The sequence below is a fragment of the Pseudorca crassidens genome, chromosome 2, assembly GCF_039906515.1.
Source record: "Pseudorca crassidens isolate mPseCra1 chromosome 2, mPseCra1.hap1, whole genome shotgun sequence".
NCBI classification, from domain to species: domain Eukaryota; kingdom Metazoa; phylum Chordata; class Mammalia; order Artiodactyla; family Delphinidae; genus Pseudorca; species Pseudorca crassidens.
In genome coordinates this window covers 4,622,925-4,641,907 of record NC_090297.1, presented here as the reverse complement: position 1 = coordinate 4,641,907, position 18,983 = coordinate 4,622,925, and the positions used below count along the sequence as shown (strand labels likewise).

General features: G+C 59.9%; 2 protein-coding genes across 4 annotated transcripts; both read right to left on the bottom strand.

Annotated features, from left to right (window-relative positions):
- Nucleotides 1–1,286: 1,286 nt before the first annotated feature.
- Nucleotides 1,287–8,836, bottom strand: ZBTB48 (zinc finger and BTB domain containing 48). Of its 3 annotated transcripts, none has more exons than XM_067718669.1 (11): nucleotides 8,735–8,836; nucleotides 7,446–8,142; nucleotides 6,719–6,960; nucleotides 4,439–4,553; nucleotides 3,726–3,818; nucleotides 3,295–3,381; nucleotides 2,940–3,094; nucleotides 2,333–2,469; nucleotides 2,098–2,262; nucleotides 1,759–1,847; nucleotides 1,287–1,659 (listed from the first exon to the last, which is right to left on the bottom strand). In XM_067718669.1, exons 2-11 carry the CDS (start codon nucleotides 8,133–8,135, stop codon nucleotides 1,363–1,365), a joined length of 2,070 nt encoding a protein of 689 aa, XP_067574770.1. In that variant the 5' UTR covers nucleotides 8,136–8,142; nucleotides 8,735–8,836; the 3' UTR covers nucleotides 1,287–1,362. The 3 variants fall into 3 exon arrangements, with proteins under 3 accessions (XP_067574770.1, XP_067574789.1, XP_067574779.1); XM_067718688.1 differs by having other exon boundaries at nucleotides 4,439–4,550; XM_067718678.1 differs by having other exon boundaries at nucleotides 8,668–8,801.
- Nucleotides 8,837–9,120: 284 nt separating this feature from the next.
- On the bottom strand, nucleotides 9,121–18,856 carry TAS1R1 (taste 1 receptor member 1). The gene is given in 8 exon segments (XM_067718656.1): nucleotides 9,121–10,246; nucleotides 11,507–11,627; nucleotides 12,155–12,272; nucleotides 12,274–12,362; nucleotides 12,821–13,582; nucleotides 15,603–15,740; nucleotides 15,743–15,920; nucleotides 17,876–18,856. Coding segments are annotated over 8 exon segments (2,529 nt in total). The 5' UTR covers nucleotides 18,067–18,856; the 3' UTR covers nucleotides 9,121–9,314.
- Between the last annotated feature and the right edge of the window lie 127 nt (nucleotides 18,857–18,983).

Below are 18,983 nucleotides of genomic sequence, written 5' to 3'. Positions count from 1 at the left end.
CACTAGGATACTTAACTGTCTTTACGTCTGAGCTCCCTAGTGGGCAAGGAGTAAAAGGAAAGATGGTTGGAGGGCTTCTGGGTCTAAAGTGGAGTTTTCCTCCTCAAACCCTGGGAAGTATTTAGCATAGCGTGGGGCCGGTGCCTCTGGAATCCTCCAGTGATGAGGCGTTAAGTGATGGCTGACGTGAGCTCTTGGGGTCACAACTGTCACCACCCCTGATTCTGTGCTCACCCCGTGCCAAGCGCTGAGCAGAAGCATAAGCACTTACTGTCTGGGGCGGGGGGCAGCCATAAACGTGTGCGGATTCTTTGACACTCCTGCCCTTGAACCTAAGGAATGACGTTTTGGTGACTGCCTGGACCAATACAACGCGGCAGGGGTGGCACTGTTGACCTCCAGGGCCAGGTCACGGAAAGGCCTTGCAGCTTCGGCCTGCTGCGACGTTCCTCCCGGCACCCAGCCACCATGCTGTGAGGGAGCCCAGGCAGCCCATGGGAGGCACCCCGGCCCACGGCCAGTGCCAACTTGCCAGGCACACGAGTGAGCCATCTTGAGAGCGGATCTGCCCCCTGGCCCCGAGGGCGACTCTGGGGTGGTCTGTTACCCGGCAGTGGACTGGAACAGCAGGCTTTCTCATTTAATTCTCGAGCACTGTTACTAATTCCATTAAAAAGTAAGCAAGTGAAGCATTCAGTCACTTGCCCCGGGTCACAGCTCTAAACAAGAGCTGGGAAGGAATCTGGATGCAGGCAGTGGCCTCCCGAGCCCACACGCTATTCTTCCCAAGGCTGCAGAACCTGGGTACCACCAGGGCCGCTTGCTGTTCTAGGCCTGGCCCTGCCTATGTGCCAAGCCAGCCTCCTGGACAAGCAAACCAAGCTTCTGCCCCAGGGGAAGGTCCTGTCCGTGGTCATGCCGCCAGCCAGGGTCCAGAGCGCGCTTGGCCACAAGCCTGCCTGTCCTCAGGCCCCCAGATCCACTTGGCTGCAGAGTAACGGGGCCCCTGTCTTGGGCCAGCCACCACCACCAGGGCCCTGGCCACTGGTCCCGGTTCTAAAAGCCACATGGAGAAAGATGAGAGCGCCCTTGGCCAGAGGCTTGTCCCCCAAAGCTACCTGCCCAAGTTTCATTTGGCTGGGGTCTCCCAACACTGGCCGAGCTCTGGGGTGCACGGAGGGTCAGGCAGGACACCGTTTCTTCTAGACGACACGGTGGGAAAGCAGCACCTCCCTGGAGCCCAGGTTCCCGGGGAACAGGCCGCTGGATGGGCCAGAACAATCGAGTCCAAAGCCATGTGGTTTATTGGGGGATGGGGCCAAGTGGGCTGGGGGCCGGGGGGTGTCGGCGAGGCGGGGAGGATTACGTGTCACAGTCCTCGGGGATGGCGGCCGTGATGATGAGCGAGGGCTCCATGACGCCCGGGCCCGAGAAGGTCTCCTCCGCACACAGTCTCTGGCCAGGGAGCTGGGAGGCCAGGCCACCCTGGGCCAGCGACTCCACGATGACCTCAGCCGAGCCCACCTCCAGCTCGGTGGGCGGCTGGAGCGCCACCACCACCATCTTCTCGTCCTCGATGACCAGGTTCCGGAGCTTGCGCTGCCGTGGGTTGTAGTTCTCCACCCGGTCGTGGATCTCCATGTGCCTCCGCAGGTGGGCCTAGCGGGGACGGGGCGCTCAGGCTGGGCACAGAGGCGTCTGGGGGAGGGGCTCAGGGGCCGGGGGGCGGGGGCAGGAGGAGGCTGGCCCCAGGCCTACCTGCCGGGTGAACTTGTAGCCGCATTCAGTGCACTCGAACTTCCTGACCCCCTTGTGCCTCCTCACGTGCACGCGCAGCTGCTCCACGGCTGCAGGAGGGAAGGGCCCAGTGTCGGGGCGGGAGCAGGGCTCCAGCCCGGAGAGGAGACACAGCCTGCGGCGGTGGTTCTGGGCCCTGCCAGGCTCTCCGGCGCCACCCTGAGGTCACTACTGCCCAAGGCCCTGGGGAGCCTCCGCCCCTGCCTGCGGGCCAGAAGCTTCCACAGTGGAGGAGCCTGTGACAGCCCCTGTGGCCCTCTCTCCCCAACCCGGGGCTCACCCGGGGCAGGGCCAAGGCACCTTTGAAGGTCTTGCCGCAGATCTGGCAGAAGTGGGGCCGGCCCTCCTGGTGGCGGCTGGCCACGTGCCTCAGCAGGGGCCCCTTCTCCGTGAAGCGCTGCTCGCAGAACTCACAGCTGAAGGGCCTCTCGCCGGTGTGGGTGCGGTTGTGCTTGTCGAGGCTGGCTGCGGGACAAGGTGAGGGCTCAGCCACCGGGCCTTAGCCCCAGGACAGGGAGGGGACGGCCTGCCTCACCTTGGGTGCGGAAGGTCTTGCCGCAGAGGTGGCACTGGAAGGGCTTCTCGCCTGTGTGCGTGCGCAGGTGCATGTTGAGATTGGCCTTCTGGGTGAAAGCGTGGCTGCAGAACTCACAGACGTACGGCCTCTCGTTCCTGTCCAGGTGGGGACACGGGCAGAGGCGTCACCGAGGGAAGCGGCCCCCTTGGCGCCACTGCAGCTGGGAACACAGGCCGGCCCGAGCCACGGAAACAGGCAAGGCTGAAGCCAGCCGGCCTGAGCCTTGGGAATGGGCCCGGGCTGCTGCGAGCTGCCTGGTGGAGAAAGGGCTTGGGCAAGGCTGGGAGAGGAGCACGAGCCCCATCCCAGGAGCCACAGGAAACTGAGAAGCTGCCCAGGGCGGGGGTAGGGGAGCCTGGTCTTGCCTGAAATCCCCTCCCCCGCAGCCTCCATGGCCCAGCAGGCTTGCTCATCCCGCAGGCGTCCCCACCCAGAAAGGCTACAGGCACCAGACTCAGGGTGGGGGGCACTCTGGGGGAGCGGCAGCAGACTCTGCCTTCCCAGGCGGCCCACGGGCCTGGAGGCAGCAGCGGGGCCAGGCCCTGGGGAAGACGGGCCACGCCACCTGTGCTTGGCCTTGATGTGCATCTGCAGGCCGTTTCGGCTCGACGCCCGGTGGCCGCACTCCTCACACACAAAGAGCTTCTCCCCACGGTGCTTGAAAGCCTCGTGCAGCTGCAGTTCCGTCCGGGACAAGAAGCACTTGGCACAGGTGGGACACTAAGGGACAGGGTGAGCAGGGCGAGGGTCAGGAGGGAGGGCCGCCCGGGAGCCCCACAGAACCCCCTGGACCCCTCATGGCGGAAACCGCACTGCCCGCCCACTCTGGACGCGGCCACGGCCGCCTTCACCGTGCTAGTGCCCGGCATCGGAGTGCGCGGCCCCGGTCCTCAGGGCCCTCAGGACGGCCTGGCACGCACCGCGTGGGGCTTGGGCGCTCCGTGCAGCTTGATCATGTGGCTCTGCAGGTCCTTCTTCTGCATGAACTGCTGCGAGCAGGAGGCGCACTGGAAGACAGGCCGCGGTCGCCTGAGGCCCCCAGGCTGCCAGGGCGGGAACCCAAAGGCAGGGCACAGCCCGAGATGCTCCCGACCGGGCGTGAAGGCCACACTGGGGAGGGCCTCTGGTGCTACGCCCACGCCGAGGCTGAGGCTGCCCTCCGCGGAGAGAAACGGCAGCCCTGCCCAAAGATGCGGGAGCACCGGACACGGGGACACGGGGAGGGAGGGCAGGGCTCCTTGACGGCTGGTGAGGGGGAGGCCCCCCGACACCATCCCAGGTAAAGGGCTAGGCGGGAGGGCCCCTGGGGCCACCCCTCGGCCCCCAGCCATGGGGACAAGCCGAGCCTGACCTTGTAGGGCATCTCCCCCGTGTGGGACACCATGTGCACCCGCAGCTCCATCCTCCGGCGGAATGTCTCCTGGCACACGGAACACGTGAAGACCTGGCAGTGTGAGGGGCAAGCGGGACCGGCGTCAGCGGGGGCCTCTGCCTCGACGACAGCCTCGGCCGAGGCTTCCACTCGCTGCTGGGAAGAGTCTGCCCGGGGTGAGGGGGGGCCGGGGGGGGCGCTAGGGTGGGAGAGGGCAACACGTAACCTGCTTGCCCTGACGCTGACCCTCGCAGAACGCTGCAAGCCCACCACGCCAGGCTGGGGGCCAGGCCGGGGACGAGGCCGCAGCCTGCAGGTGACAGGCCTCTAGGAAGAGGTGGGGGTTAGCCGCCGAGTCACACGGGCCAGCCAGGGGCATGGGGGGAGGTGGCTAGGTGGCCTTTCTCAGCAGCCATCCCCCACCGAAGTACCCCTTCTCCAAAGCCCAGGGGCCCAGGCAGGCAAACCCAAAATGCCTCCTACAGAGTCCCTCCTGGGCTTGTGCCGCCCGCCCTTGGGACCTGTGTCCCCGCCACATGTGCCAGGAAGTGGACCCGATGATATCCAAGGACCCTGCAGTACTTGAGTTTACAGTCCCGTCTAGGCCAGTCCCCTGGGGGCCCCTCCCAGGTGGCAGAGAGACAGAGGCCAGCATGCCCTGCCCGCCAGGACCCGGGCCAGCCCCCAAGTACCTGTTCCGAGCGGTTCATGCAGTTCCGGGCTTCGTGCTCCAGGAGGTTCTCCTTCCGAAAGTAACATTTCCCGCATTTGGGACACTCGAAGGGTTTCTCCCCAGTGTGTTTCCTGCTGGGAGAAGCCACGGGGGTGTCGGGGCTGAGCGCACCTGCCGCCCTCCCTCACCCAGGCCCCCTCCAGCACCTCTGCTGACAGTGCTGTGCTCCGCGGCAGAGGAAGACTGGACTTGGGCCGACGCCTGAGGCTCTCCACGAGGCTCGGCCAAACACAGCTGGTGAAGCTGCAGGGGTGAGCCCAGAAACCCTCCTCCCTCCTGGAGACTCTGCAAGGGAGGGCACGGCACAGCTCCATGCTGGAGGGGCTGCCCCAGAGCCACAGGCCGATGGGGAGGCCCAGCCGCCAGCATCTCTCCAAAGACAGAAATGATCCCGGGGCCCTGACTCCCTGGAGAAACCACGCAGTCTGCCTGGAGCTTCCATGGGCTCAGCCATCAAAACCACAGCCAGAATCTGACCACCTCACCTGGCCTCCATGCTACCATCTAGTGCGGCCACGCCATCCCTGGGCCGCTGCCTGGGCCTCCTACCCATCCCGTGCTCCACGCCTACCTCCCGTGGGGTTTCCACTTCAGGAGCCAGACGGGCCCTCAAGTACAACCAGATCGCATCGCCTCTTTGCTCAGAACCCTCTAACGTTGGGCATCTCACCCTGAGAAAGGCCTGGGGGCCTGTGAGGGCACTGCTGGCCTGCCCCTTACCTTGCTGGCCCCCTCCCACCCCAGAGCCTCTGCTCTGGCCCCTCTCTGGCCCAGAGCGCTCTCCCCAGCCATCCATTAGGCAAACTTCTGCACTTCGAGTCTGCTGGATTATCTCCTTTCTTTACAATCGCAACCTGACCCCACCCTGAACTCCCCAGCCCCCTAGCACTGCTGTCCTTTTCTTTTTTCCCACGGCCTTCATCGCACTGCAGAGTCTCTTATCTGGTAGTTCAGGGTCTCATCGCTCTGCTGGAAGGCAAGCTCCACAAGGCCTCTTTGTTCTGCCCACTAAGGTATCCGGTGCGCCCAGCCACCAGGCAGACAGCTCACTGAATGAGCTAAATGAACCCTGACTTCAGAGCCGGGAGTGGCGTGGAGAGAGCTCCGACAACCTGCCAGAGGCCATACACTCCTCTCATCCTCTGCTGCGATACTGTCCTTGTCCCCTGCCCCAAAGACCTCAGGAGGCCATCACCCCTTCCCAGTTCTCAGGGCCGGTCTAGCAGCCTGCAGCCCAAGGTAAGGATGGGGTCGGTGCCTGTACCCAAGTCTTACACTGGGAGAGCGTCCAGGCAGACACAGATCACCCCAGGGTGACTTCCCCTAATGCTCCACTGGCAGCAGCTGCCCCCAGAGCAGGGACAGCAAATGGGCTTCAGCCCCAGTTCCAACTCCATTCGGTCGCTAGTGGCTTCTGAGAGTGTCATACTGAGAAAACATGTATGGCCCAGCCTGGCTTGGCAAGAAATCGCGCCAAGTGATGTCTTGGGCTAAGGAGGGGCAAGACCAGAAGGCGTGTCACCTAGTTGCCGTCCCTGCAGGCCCCGCAGAGAGCAAGGCCCCTGGAGCAGCGCCTTCCAAGAGGATGCTCTGGGATGATGGAAATGTTCCATGTCCGTCCTGTCGATTCGGCAGCTGGGGCCACATGTGGCTGCTGAGCCCTTGAAATGCAGCTAGTGTGACTGAGGAAATGAACTTTCTTAATTTTAATTACTTTGATTTTAAATTAAAATACCTTCGTGTGGCATCTGATTACCTTATGGGACACGGCAGTTTTAGACGAATGGTCTCTCATGCTCTGCTGACACCTCGGAGCTAACCTGTCCCCAGAAATGTGGGTGGCACCAACCCTAAAGATCGACATCTTGGCCCAAAGCCCACACTGCCAGGCTTTAGAAACACCTACAGTCAGGCCACAGCCACAGCACGGGGCCACAGGCTTCTCTCACCCCCTTGGGAAAAGCCAGCTGGAGGTCCATGTTCACAGCATGTGGAACCTGTTACTAAGGTGTCCACAGACCCACTCCGAGCAGAGGGCTCGCAGGAGGGCGAGGAAGAAGGAAGCCAACCAAGGTCAGGTGCTCACTCCCCGAAGGCCAGAGGACGCCAATGCCAGGCGCTCTGTGGGTCTGAGGTGGAGCCCCGGGCCCCTACGCGGCCCAGAAGTGGGGATGCAGGCCCCCTCCCGCAACACGGGAACAGCAGATGGGAAAAGAAAATAGAAAAACAGAACGTTTACCTGTTGTGAACTTTTAGGTAATATTTGCTGAGGAACTTTTTACGACACGTGGGGCATTCAACCGGCACCGCTGTACCTTTTCCGTTCTCAGCAGGCTCGGCTGCCCGGGAACCTGCACTCAGGGCTGGCTCGGCAGCACAGGGCTTTCTGATTACGTTTGATTTCCTCCTGGTCGGCACAGTCTCAGTCTCAGAAACATAATCGCCATCCCCATCATCCTCAACTTGAACCACCACTTCCCACTAGAGCAGAAGAGGCAGCAGGAGGGAGCGAGGTCACCAAATTAATCGGCAGGGGTGCTGGGGACGGATCTACGGGGCAGCCAGCTCCATCCAGTTCCATCCCAAGTCCCAACCCAGGCACATCCCCAGACAGGTCCCTTCACCAGCGACTCTTCCCTTCAGGGCCCCAGGGCAGGCAGCATCCGAATCTTGGGTTTGGAGAGCAGGAGCTCTATTTGTGGGTAACTTGGAAGTCTGCCTGGACTTCACTACCCTGGGAGACACCTGATGCTGCCCACTCGACCCCAAGAAGCTGGCAGCCACGAACACGACTTGCAGAAAGGTCAGCCTGAGGAAGCAGGGTGGAGCTGGCTTCCTACATCTGGAGGAAATCTGTTCTAAACCCACAAAACAGATTCTACCTTAGGGTCCAGATTATCCCGGAAAAGCGTCAGTCTCTCCTCCCCACTCCTGCCTCCCCTGCTCCAGCATCCTGGGCACAGTACCTCGTTACTCCCGCCCTGCAGCTGGACACCTTCAGCCTCAAAGGGCCTTGGGGGCACTCTGCCATCCTCAGGCTCCTTGTTCTCAGGGGGACTAAGCTTCAGAGCCTGCTTGAGTTTCCCACGGAGGAAGGAGGGGTTCTCACTCTGAGGAGGGAGACCAAGCTGGGGCCTCTGGAGGCTGGGACTACCGCTGAGCTCCTGATCCCTGGGGGTTTGACCCAGCGTCCTCGAAACTTCCTCTTCCTCCAAGCTTGCTGGCTCCTTGAGGTGGCTGTTCACATCCCGAGGGGCGGGTTTCCCCAGCCCGCTCTGGCCACTTGGTGCCTGTCCCACTGAGGCTTTGGGCTTGAAGCTCTGGCACAGCTCTACAGCCTCTGGCACCCGCAACTCCCTGGCTGCCAGGAGCACCTGATCCCGGTTTCCCGAGGTGAGGGCGAGGTGGCCAGTGTAGAAAAAGTCCAGCAGGAGGCCAAAGATCTCGGCGAAGCCGGCAGGGAGGACGACACTGCCCCCTGAGCCATCCCCGTAGAGGCTCTGGAAGAAGCGGCTGCAGCAGGCGAGGACACTCCAGTGCGCCTTGAACACCAGACCCCCCACGTCCAGGGTGGCGTCGCAGTACTGGCCCCGCTCCCGCTGCTTGTTGAGCTCCTGCAGGACCCTTACACTGTGCTGGACGAAGGAGCCGTCCATGGTCCGTCTGAAAGGGAGAAAGGCAACAGTGACCCCCTGCCCAGTCCAACCGATCAGTAGTAAGAGAAAGCCCCTGGATCTGAGAAGAGGGTAAGCGGAAGCACACTCTATTCAGTCACATTTAGTATAACCAGGGCTTAGATCAAGGTTAGAAGGTGTAAGCTGACACAGGAACGGACTGAAAGCCTCCCTGGGGGCCGGGGCCAAGTAAGCAGCACATATCGGGGGTGGCCAGAGAGTGTGGTGGCGAAGGCGCAGGCGGACTAGGTGGGGACAGAGTCGGGAAGGGTGCTGGTGGGAGGAAATCAAAAGTTTGAGAAAAGAGGCGGGGGACCAGCGCGAACTCATCAGCCTGGCACAGCGAGAGGGCCCGACGCAGGGGAGGGTGGCGGCGGCAGACAGGTGAACGGGGCCCACGCCGCGCCCACACGTCCGGAACGGCCGGGCGGAAGGCGGCCGCGGTCACACTCCGTCAACAGTCACCGCGGCCCACAGCGCCCCTCCCTCGACCCGTTCCTCCCAACCTCCTCACCCGGGCCGGTCCTCCCTAAGCCAACCCCTCCGGCCCCAAGCCAGGTCGCCCTAATAGCCCAACTGACCAACTGCCCCGGCGTTAAGTGCCGGGCCGACCGTACAGAGACGACGACGCCGCCGCCACCGCCACCGCCGCCGGACGTGACGTCAGAGCGCGCCGGTCGGGGCTGTATGCCTCGGAGGCGCTAGCCTTTACCTCCGGCCCCTGGAGGCGGTACCACGTAGATAACAGCCAATGGGGTGCAGGGAAAGGCGGGGCCAGCTCCGTTCCCTCGGCGCTGGGCCCGCCTCCTGGGGTTGCCTAGCAACGCCAAGCTGCACGTTGAGTCTACTCCCCGCTCGGAGTCCCGAGGTTCCGGCTGCGGTTAGCCCGGCCGCGCAGCGCCCTCAGGCTTGAAGAGACAGCGCCCTACCCTCGCCCTAGAAAGGAAGCACAGCCAAGACGCACCTTTCACCTCTTTATTGGCAGCCAGCGCAGCCCGGACTGAGCTCTCCCGTGGGCTTACACTTCCCAAGCCAAGGCTGAGGAGCCCAGAGGCCTCCCGGACACCCCAGGTCCTGGGCGCCCCATTCCACCTTCAACCCTGAGAGCAGTGGAGACTTCCAGTCCACCCTGCCCCGGCTTGACCCTGCCGGATCCACTGGTCAGGTGGAGCCACAGCGCCTGGTGTGGTCCTGGGTGGAGGCCTGGAAGTGCTCGGTGCTGTTGAGATCTGGGCGGCACAGGATCGCATAGCACTTGGGGAGGAAATAACCGCTGAAGCCGCCACTCAGGCTGCTCGTCTTGGCCAGCATGTTGACCGTAGGCAGGTGCTTGCCCTGGTAGACACTGGCCATGGTGAAGGAGGCGATCCAGGACATGAAGTTGAGGAGCAGGCTGAAGGTGACACATTTGACCTCGCTGTAGTTCTCTGGCAGGTCCTTGCCCAGGTAGCTGCAGGCAAAGGCGCTGACCTAGAGGAGGCCATTGTAGGCGAAAGCCAGCATGAAGCCCGGTAGGATAGCCTCTGTGCAGTTAAGCACCGCCAGCTGAGGGAAGGGCTGGTATTCCCTGGGAGGCAGTGGGGTCCACACCGCAAGCCACGTTAGACAGATAAGCAGCTGGGTTGTTGAGCTGATCACCACCAACGGGCCAGCACTGTGGTTTTGGACCCACGCACGGAAGGAGGTGGGTACCTAGGCAGAAAACTTGAAGATGAACACAAGTTGGAAGGAGCGGATCGTCAGGCAGGACAGGAAGATGGCAAAACCAAGGGCAAAGAGGCCTTCGCGCAGCAGGCATGTGGGCAGAGTGGGCTCCCCAAAGAAGCCATAGTGGCCGCAGCTGCCCCCCGCCAGGGAGCCCAGCATGAGGAAGCACAGCCGGCCTCCAGCCGACCTCACCACAGGCGTGTCTAGGTGCCAGGCAAACAGGCCAGCAGTCCCAGCCACGAGCAGCAGCAGCTGCGTATTAGCTGCCAGGAGCACCCAAGAGATGGGCTCATGCCAAGTCAGAAACACCACGGTGCATGGGAAGCAGGTCTGGCTTCTCTCGGGTGCCCACTCTTCTTTCCCACAAGGTTGGCAGCTGTAGGGGTCTGGAAGGGAAGGCAGAGAGGGTTCCTGAGAGTCGGGTGAGCATAGCAGGAATGGGGAGGGGAAGGGAGGCCGTGCAAGCCCCCAAGGTTCTGGGAGGGCTGTAGCACAGGAGCTGGGCTCTGCCAGGCACAGCAAGATTGGGGTAGCCCTGGGTGAGGGCCCCCAGGCCAAGTGTTTCCTCAACATGCCTGTGTTAATTACAGATTGTGGAGACACCTGGATCGGTTCTGTGTGGCTCGCGGTCCCATGAAACCCAGAAGGGGTTTGCAAACCAAGAGGTCGTAGAGAGGGCCTTAACCCACATAACCTTGAGGCTATGATCCAATGTGAGCAGCCAGCCCCAAAGGAAGGGTCTTTTCGTCTCTCCCCAGCACTCCCACTAGCCAAATCCACCTGCCTGAGCTGCCGCTCTGTGGTTTCTCTGAGTTGACTCTCTCAGGAAAGAAGAGATACATTCCCACGCCCGCAGAGACAGTAAAAGGAAGGCACGTGGCCCCTGGAGTCCATCTCTGGGCTGAGCCCTTAGCTACCTCTGTTTGCTCTCTGGTCTTGACCTTGCATCACTGGGTAGAGTATGCTTTTTGTCCTGCTGCAGACATGCTAGTATCTGCATTCAGGCCAAGCTCTTCAAGGTGTCAGCTGTCACTGGCATAGACAACAGAAGGGACTTCATACAGATAACATGGGAGGGCACAAAGGGAATGATAGCCACATCTGTTTGGATAAAGAGGTTGAATTTAGGGGGACTTCCCTGGTGGTCCAGTGGTTAAGAATCTGCCTTCCAATGCAGGGAACACGGGTTTGATCCCTGGTCAGGGAACTAAGATCCCACATGCTGCGGGGCAACTAAGCTCACATGCTGCAACCACTGAGCCCACATGCCACAACTAGAGAGAAGCCCATGGGCCACAACGAAAGATCCGGCATGCCACAACTAAGACCCAATGCAGCCAAAAACGAAAGAAAGGAAGGAAGGAAGGCAGGAAGGAAGGAAGGAAAGAAGGAAGGAAGGAAGAAAGAAAGAAAGAAAGAAAGAAAAGAAGGAAACTCAGCTACATATGAGGGCTTCAACTGCTTGTTTCTTTCTGCTTGATCAGAATTCAGTCTGATGGAAGGTGTCCCCCAACCTGTCCCTAACTGGCAGCAAAGTGACCAGGGCCCTGGTTCTGCACATGTGTGGCCCAAGGGAGGTCCTTTCATCTGCTCTACAGACCCTAGGAGTGCTGGGTGGCTCGCCCACTCATCACTGGGTCACTCACCACTCTTGTTGAGGAAGGTCCCGGACTCACAGAGCACACACTCGAAGCAGCAGTGGTGGAAGCCCATGATCACTCTCTGGTCCCCTTCAGGACAGTCGCTGGAACACACAGACTGAGGCACCTGCAAGAAGCCACAGGCTAGGGGCTTCCCTGGTGGCGCAGTGGTTGAGAGTCCGCCTGCCGATGCAGGGGATGCGGGTTCGTGCCCCGGTCCAGGAGAATCCCGCATGCCGCGGAGCGGCTGGGCCCGTGAGCCATGGCCGCTGAGCCTGCGCATCCGGAGCCTGTGCTCCGCAACGGGAGAGGCCACAACAGTGAGAGGCCCGCGTACCACAAAAAAAAAGAAGCCACAGGTGCTCTGCAACCATGCGGAGGGGCCCAGCTCAAGGGACACTCGTTCTTAGGATGGAAAACTGGATCTCTGGGCATCCGCCTTCGCGGATTACTCCCAGGGCAGAGCCCCTGGTTGTGTGAACCAGTGACGACCGGGCGTCTGTCCGTGAGCCTGTGGAGCTTCCCTGGCAGGGCTGGGGAGAGTCATAGTGGCCTGATACCTGGGATCCCCTCTCCTGCTCTGTGTCAACCTTGTCCCTGTGCTCCAGGCTGCCTGTCAGGCAATCACCTGGTGAGTGACCATGTCCCCATTACCCAGTTGTCCTTTCCATGCCACCGGATTTTGATCGTATTTATGTCTAGCCAAACTGGAGACCAAAAGGAGGAGCCGACGACCCTGAAGGTCCAGCTGGGGCCACTCCAGCCCCAGGCAATTATAACTGCTGAGGGGGTCGCCATTGTCCTTAAATGTCACAATGTCCTTTTGTAAAAGGAAATTCACCTTGAGGATCTGCTCCAGAAGCTGAAACAAACAGGGATAACTGCGCTGCCATAGCTGGCACAGGCTCCTCCTCCAGGACCCGCTGGGACCCAGACGGCCCAGGGAGCAAGTGCGTGGGGCCTTGCTGAGCTTCCATCTGGGTGGTTTCAGCCCATCTGGAAGTTCTGGTCCCTTGCTCAGGCTCTCTCCCCTCCTAGGAGGCCCCTTCACCCTCCTATCCAGCCTCCTGAGTGAGAGGAAGTCTCTAACAAAGGAGCCCTTTGCAGAGGTTTCAAGCCCTGGGTCTGAGGCATGGTGGGTGGGAGGGGCCACAGTTCAGAGAACAGAAGACTAACACAAGCCTCAGAGAAGGAATCGGCCTCCAGTCGGGGGCCTTTGTCCCCGACCCCTTGCATTTAGGGTAGCCGAAGAGGAACCGCTCTGCTTGCCTCAGGAAAGCACCCTGATACAGGGTGCCAGTGGCAGGTTAAGTGCCTTACCTGCCAGGGGTAGACCCAGCCTCTGGAACAGACTCCAGAGGCGCAGCCCAGGAGCTGGTGGAGGCTGTGAGCCACGGCCTAGACAGCCTGGTACGTGTTGTAGGCGGAGCTCACGGAGAATGCTCCAAGTGTGGGCATCTTCTGTGCCGTGAAAGCCCAGCACTCTCTACAGAGCTGGTTGCTGCTGCACCAGGAGCCCCTGAGGCAAGGCCCAAGGGCTCCTTTGTCTGCCCAGACATAGGGCTCTTCAAACTCCTTCAGGCCGGGGACACGCCTCTGTGGGATGGCCACACCCAGCACTGTGCCGTTGCCCCAGATCCCAGGCACGTTGCTGATGTGTCTGGAGATGGCCCAGTCTTCTGAGGCGATCCACACCTCGTCAGTCAGCTTGGCCAGCACCACGGACTCAAAGAACACCCTGGCCAGCTGCCTGCCGGAGAAAACGACCACGACCGCGGTCCTCGCTCGGGCCAGGCAGCGTATCACGCTCTGCATCCTCTCATCGCCCGGCTGGGTAGAGAAAGGCACAGTGTCCTTGAAGGCAACGCAGATGCCCTGCTGGGTGGCCTGGTCCTCCAGCGCCTGCACCCCTAGCTGCCCGTAGTCACCTTCACTGCCCACCATGGAGATCCAGACCCACCCGAACCTCCGAGACGGCAGCATCAAGATCTCCACCTGGCGCTCATCACTTGGGATGGTGCGCAGGAAAGAGGGGCAGAGCCGCTTCACGCTGAGCATCACGCTGCTGGCATCAGAGCTGACCTGTGGGGTTCAGTTCAGCAAGTTCTGTGGCATCAGCCTCGAATGAGGGCCCCCCCCAGTGCCAGCCCTGTGCTGGGCGCGGGGACACGGGGAGGATGGAGACAAGGTCCTGGCCCAGGGTCTCAAGCAGAGCACCACTTGACACACGAGGCTAACAGGTTACAAGTCAGGTAGGGAGTAGGTCCCCAGGGAGACTTCTGGGAGAAGAATGGGAATCTGTCCTGTGGACAAAGGGACCACAGCCGCATGCAGGGAGTGAAATGGTGTGTGTGTGTGTGTGTGTGTGTGTGTGTGTGTGTGTGTCCCTTCAGGGACTTCCACTCGGCTGGAGTTCAGATCCAGGAAGAAAGAGAGCCTGAGCAGGTGTGTCTGGTCAGGGTGGGAAGCCTTAGCCCCCTGCTGGGGGGCTGGGGCTTTATCCCAAGGCCTCAGGGTTTAGGCAGGGAAGTGACATCAGACTTGTGTTTTAGGATCTGTGAGGAATCTCTGATCTCTGATCAGTGAGGAACGTGTTTAAAAAGGCTCAAGGCCAGGCGAATTCCCTGGCTATCCAGTGGTTAGAACTCCAAGCTTTCACTGCTAAGGGTGCAAGTTCCATCCCTGGTCAGGGAACTAACAACAACAACAAAAAGGCTCAAGGCCAGAGTCACAGAGAACTCCTAGGACCTGATGGAATCATCTAGATGAGAGGGGAGGGCGGTCAGTTAAAGCTGCATCAGTGGCCATAGAGAAGAAGGGACAGCTGGCAGCGGTGAGGGCCCCCTCCCCCACCGACCCCGGCAGAGGCCGTGGAGATGAGCTAAATGTAGGGGCAGGGAAGGGAGTGAAGGTGGGACTGCAGGGTTTCTGGCTTCCCTAGAGACAGACACTCTGCCACACAGGCCAGGCAGGGGATGCAGGAAGACAAGAGGCTTGCGTTACGTGGGGAGGGAAGTTCATCTGGGGGCCTGCTGGGTCCATGAAGTGGAGACGCTGGGCGCTGGGCGAGCGTCTGGAAATCAGGCTGGTGCTCAGGGGTCAGAAGGAAGGTGGAGACAGGAAGTTCAGCCCTGTCCTCGGCCTGCCTGGGAAGGGGAGGGGTCTGCCCTAGGGAGTCACCGCCTTCTCAGAGGAGATGGGGGCCGGTGGTGGGGGCAGAATTCTCTAAAGGAGACCAAGAAAGAAGTGCCCCAAGTGAAAGGGTCATAAATGCTAAGGGAAAGTGTCAAAATGGCCAAATGGAGGGACTTCCCTGGCTGTCCAGTGGTTAAGACTGGAAGCTCTCAATGCAGGGGGCATGGGTTCGATCCCTGGTCGGGGAGCTAAGATACCGCATGCTGAGCAGCATGGGGCCAAAAAAAAAAAAAAAAAAAAAGATCAAATGGATTAAAGGCCACCTACTGGGCCCTGCACCAGCCCACCTGAGCAAAACGGTCCTAGCCACCTGAACCACGTCCAGTCCCTACCCAGCTGCACCTTCCAGCACCGGCTAGAAGGGCAGAGTCCAGGGCAGCGGAGGGAGGAGTCAAGGCAAAGAGGGAGAAGCAAAGAGGAACAGAGGACTCTTCGGAGAAGCCTGCATGGAAGCAGGGCAGGGTCAGCCAGGTCTGAGAGGAGAAGCGCCTGGAGGGAAGAGGAGGAGGACAGACAGACGGGCACGCGTGTGGGTGGGGGAGGAGGCCCAGGGAGAGGTCGATGGATGAGCAGAGTAGGGGAAGGACGGGGCTGGCCCGCACAGGGACAGATGCCACACCTCTGAGCCTGAGTCTGGGGGGCTGGGAAACAAAGGGTGTTCAGTTCTGCACAAAGGTGATAGGACAGCGGGAGGAGAAAGAAGGGCAGAAGTTTCCGAGGAGAATGGATTTTCCAGTGAGCACTGAGGCAGGGAGACCTGGAAGCGGCGCTTGGACAGGAAGGAATGCCAGGCAGGTGACTAACGAGCAGTGACCGCCCAGGAAGTCCAGGCTGGCCTCAGGCATGGCAGCTCCTGCCCACCCACCCCAGCCCACATTGGACTTGGCAGGAGGGGAGATGAGCGAACTGCCAGGGCGCCAGCTTATCGGGGCATCAGGAAGGGGCTCAGCAGGGCTGCAGTGGTGGCAACATAGTTGCTGGCGTCGGGCCCAATCACCGCCACAATCGCAGGGGAGTAGTGGGCAGGGTCTCCTTGGCTCTCCACACGTAGCGCGTCCCTGGCGGGCTCAGCGTGGCAAACACGTTGGCTGACTCCGAGCACCCGTCGTACGGCTTGTACCCCAGGGTGACGTTGGGCAGCAGGGCGGTGGAGTTGTTTATCTCCTCGATGCCAAACTGCATGGCCTGGAAGAGGTGGTAGCCGTGGCCATTGAAGGTGCTAGGCCTGTAGGGAAAGCCAGGCTGAGAGCTGAAAAGGGCAAAAGGCCCTGCTGAGACCCTCTGGTCTCCTGGAACCCCAGGCTTGGGGGGTAGAAAAGAACCTCTGAGGTCATCTGTTCAGCCCCCTACAACCATGACCTCAGTGTGGACCCTGTGGCACACATGGTTCTGTTGACAGGCCTTCGGAGAGGTAGGGGGCAAATTGGAGAAATACACATACCATGCCCACCTCCCCCCAAACAAGCATGTTAGCACTGAAAGGCTCCCAAGTCCTGTAGGAGAGAAACCTGCTATATGAGTCGGGGTTCTCCAGAGAAACAGAACCAAGATGAGATGCATACATACATACACAGAGAGAGAGAGGGAGAGGGAGACAGAGTGAGAGAGAGAGCAAACAAGAGAGGTTTGTTTTAAGGAGTTAGCTCATGGGATTATGGGGGCTGGCTAGTCTGGGATTTGCAGGGCAGGCTAGAAATTCCCACGAGACTTTATTTTGCAGTCGAGGCTGAGGCTGAAGGTGGAGTTCTTTCTTTTTCCAGGGACCTCCATCTTTTAAGGTCTTCAACTGTTTGGATGAGGCCCACCTACATGATGGAGGGCAATCTGCTTTACTCAGTCTATTGATTTAAACATTAACCACATCTATGGGAATTCTCTGGTGGTCCAGTGGTTAAGACTTCACCTTCCAGTGCAGTGGGTGTGGGTTCGATCCCTGGCTGGGAGCTAATGTGCCACATGCCTCACGGCCAAAAACACCAAAACGTAAAACAGAAGCAATATTGTAACAAATTCAGTAAAGACCTTAAAAATGGTCCACATCAAAAAAATCTTAAAAATAGACAAATATTAACCACGTCTAAAAATACCTTCACAGCCACATCTAGACTGGTGTTTAACCAAACAACTGGGCACCAGGCCCTAGCCAAGTTGACACATGGAATTAACCACGGTCCATGCTTAACCTTGTTTAACTAGTACTTTTCACTGGGACACTCATGCCTGTGATGAGGGCCTGTGTTCCTCATGGCCTCTCTGGGAAACACCGACAAGGGCGCACTGGGGACATGATTCAGCCCTCCTTGGAGAGTGTGCCAGCCTGTTCCATTTCCCAGCCTCTCTGCTTGTTGCTAGGCTCTCCCATCGTTCCTATCACTTCTGTCCTTGAGTCACTGGAAGGAAATGCAGTACCTCCTGCCCGTGACAGCCCTTCAGTTACCTGAAGCCGGTGTTCATATGTCTCCTCCTCAAGTCTTTTCTTCCCAGGCTCCCACCTGTAGCTCTCTGGGCCAGTCCTCCTGCGCCAGGCTTTCCAGAACCTTCCTCCTGGGCTGGCTGTCAGGTGTGCTTCATGTTTCGGGCATCCTACTGCTGAGCCATGATACCTTCAAGCTGCCCAAATCTAACACTTGTATGGATGGCAAGAAACTATCTTCTTTATAAGAAAAGCCGTTGTTTTTTCTACCTAGACTGTTGACTTCATGAAGACACCAACCTAATTTATCTTTGCTAAGCTCCTGAAGCATCTACTGCTGTGTGTTCCCACATGGGGGGAAGCCTCCCCTGGAGGACTGTACTTGCCATCTGGGAGACTAAGGAGTGTGAACTTGGGGAGGAATGGGGTGGGGGAGGAGACGGAGGAGGGGAAAGGCCATGCTTGCTTAATCCTTGCCATCTAGTTACATCACAAAGCCAGGAAACAACTGGCATGGAATTAAAAGACAAAGGACTCTAACAGCCAGGGTAAAAGGACATATTACAAAGTGGAAACTGTATTACAAGGTGCCAGGGAAGGGGCTAGCTAGCACTTGAAGGTGGCGCCTGCAGGTTGGGTAGGGACTGGAGGCAGCTCAGACGGTCACCCCAGAGGCAGAACGGGCAGGGTCTTGCTGAGGGGGGCTGGCAGAGGGCCCCTAGGCATGGGCCCCCCCTAGGTGACAGTTCTGCTGACCCCTCACTCACCTGTCACAGAAGGTCACTGTGGGTCTGCATCTCACCCCTAGATGGTCACTGTGGAGAGGAAACTGGCCCGCAAGCAGGTAATCCCCAGGGAGGCTGAAGTCAGAGGAGGACGCGGTGCCGTGGCAGCTGAAAGCCCAGCAGCAGGAGAGGAAAAGCTGCAGGCCGATGAAGCGCGCCCCCCAGAGTAACATGCTGGCCAGACCTCCCTGCACCTGGCATGGCCGCGCCGCGCCCTGGGACCAGGCCGGGCCGTTTAACTAGAATGGTCGGCAGCTGCCCATGCTTCCCAGTTTCATGCCTTTGAAAGGGGTGGGACTGGAACCCAGTTATAGGAAGCGGGCTGTTTGCCTCCAGCGTCTGGGGCTGCAGTCCTCCTCAGGAACCGGGCAGGGTAAAGGCACAGGTGCAAACCAGGTGGCACCCACTGGCCCTTCCTCTGGACGGTTGTGGGTTCTGTCCTTGCACTGCTGCCTGTGGCTTCACCTGGCTCAGAAAGAGAGCCCTGGTATTTGGGGGAGGGCAGAGGAAGGCTGGAACACATCTTCTCTGGGGGCCTTGAGGAACAGGGTGTGGAAAGTTGCTCTCTGGGAGCTGAGGATTTTAAAACCTTTTACCTGGGCCTCAGTTGACCCAGTGAGACAAGGCTTTGAGTTAAACTTGCAACTCCACACACCCACCCCAGTCCTCAGTATCCTGAAATTGAAATTCTGAGTAAATCATCCCGATTTCGCCTTGTTATAAACAGGGTTGCTCCCTTCAGCTCAAAGACAAATGCATGCAAATAGACTGGTTTTGTTTAAAACGTCAATCCTGGCGCTTTCTCTGCAGGAAAAAAAAATCCTAGGTGGATTTCCGGAGAGGTGGCCTTGGACTCAGGGTATCTGACTTTCCCTCTCCAGGCAGCCGGGGTGGGGCTTTTGCATAATGTAAATGGAGCCTTCGTTGGGACACCCGGCCCGGGTGTCGCCCCAGGCGGCCCCCAGATCCGCGCCCCGCCGCCCCGCACCGCGAGAGGGCCAGAGCCTCCAAGGGGCCGGGTGAGGCTCGGGGGCGCTGCCGAGGCCGCCGGCAGAGGACGCCAGCGACTCCCAGGTCGCTGGACGGGCCG

Bases quoted from the DNA above. Each gene is read 5' to 3' on its own strand.
- ZBTB48 (XM_067718669.1), bottom strand. From the start codon at position 8,135: ATGGACGGCTCCTTCGTCCAGCACAGTGTAAGGGTCCTGCAGGAGCTC. The intron at 4,554-6,718 runs GTAAACGTTCTG...GGCTTCTCCCAG, and splicing joins TACCTAAAAGTTCACAACAG to CAGGAAACACACTGGGGAGA. The intron at 1,660-1,758 runs GTAGGCCTGGGG...CGTCCCCGCTAG, and splicing joins GCTACAAGTTCACCCGGCAG to GCCCACCTGCGGAGGCACAT.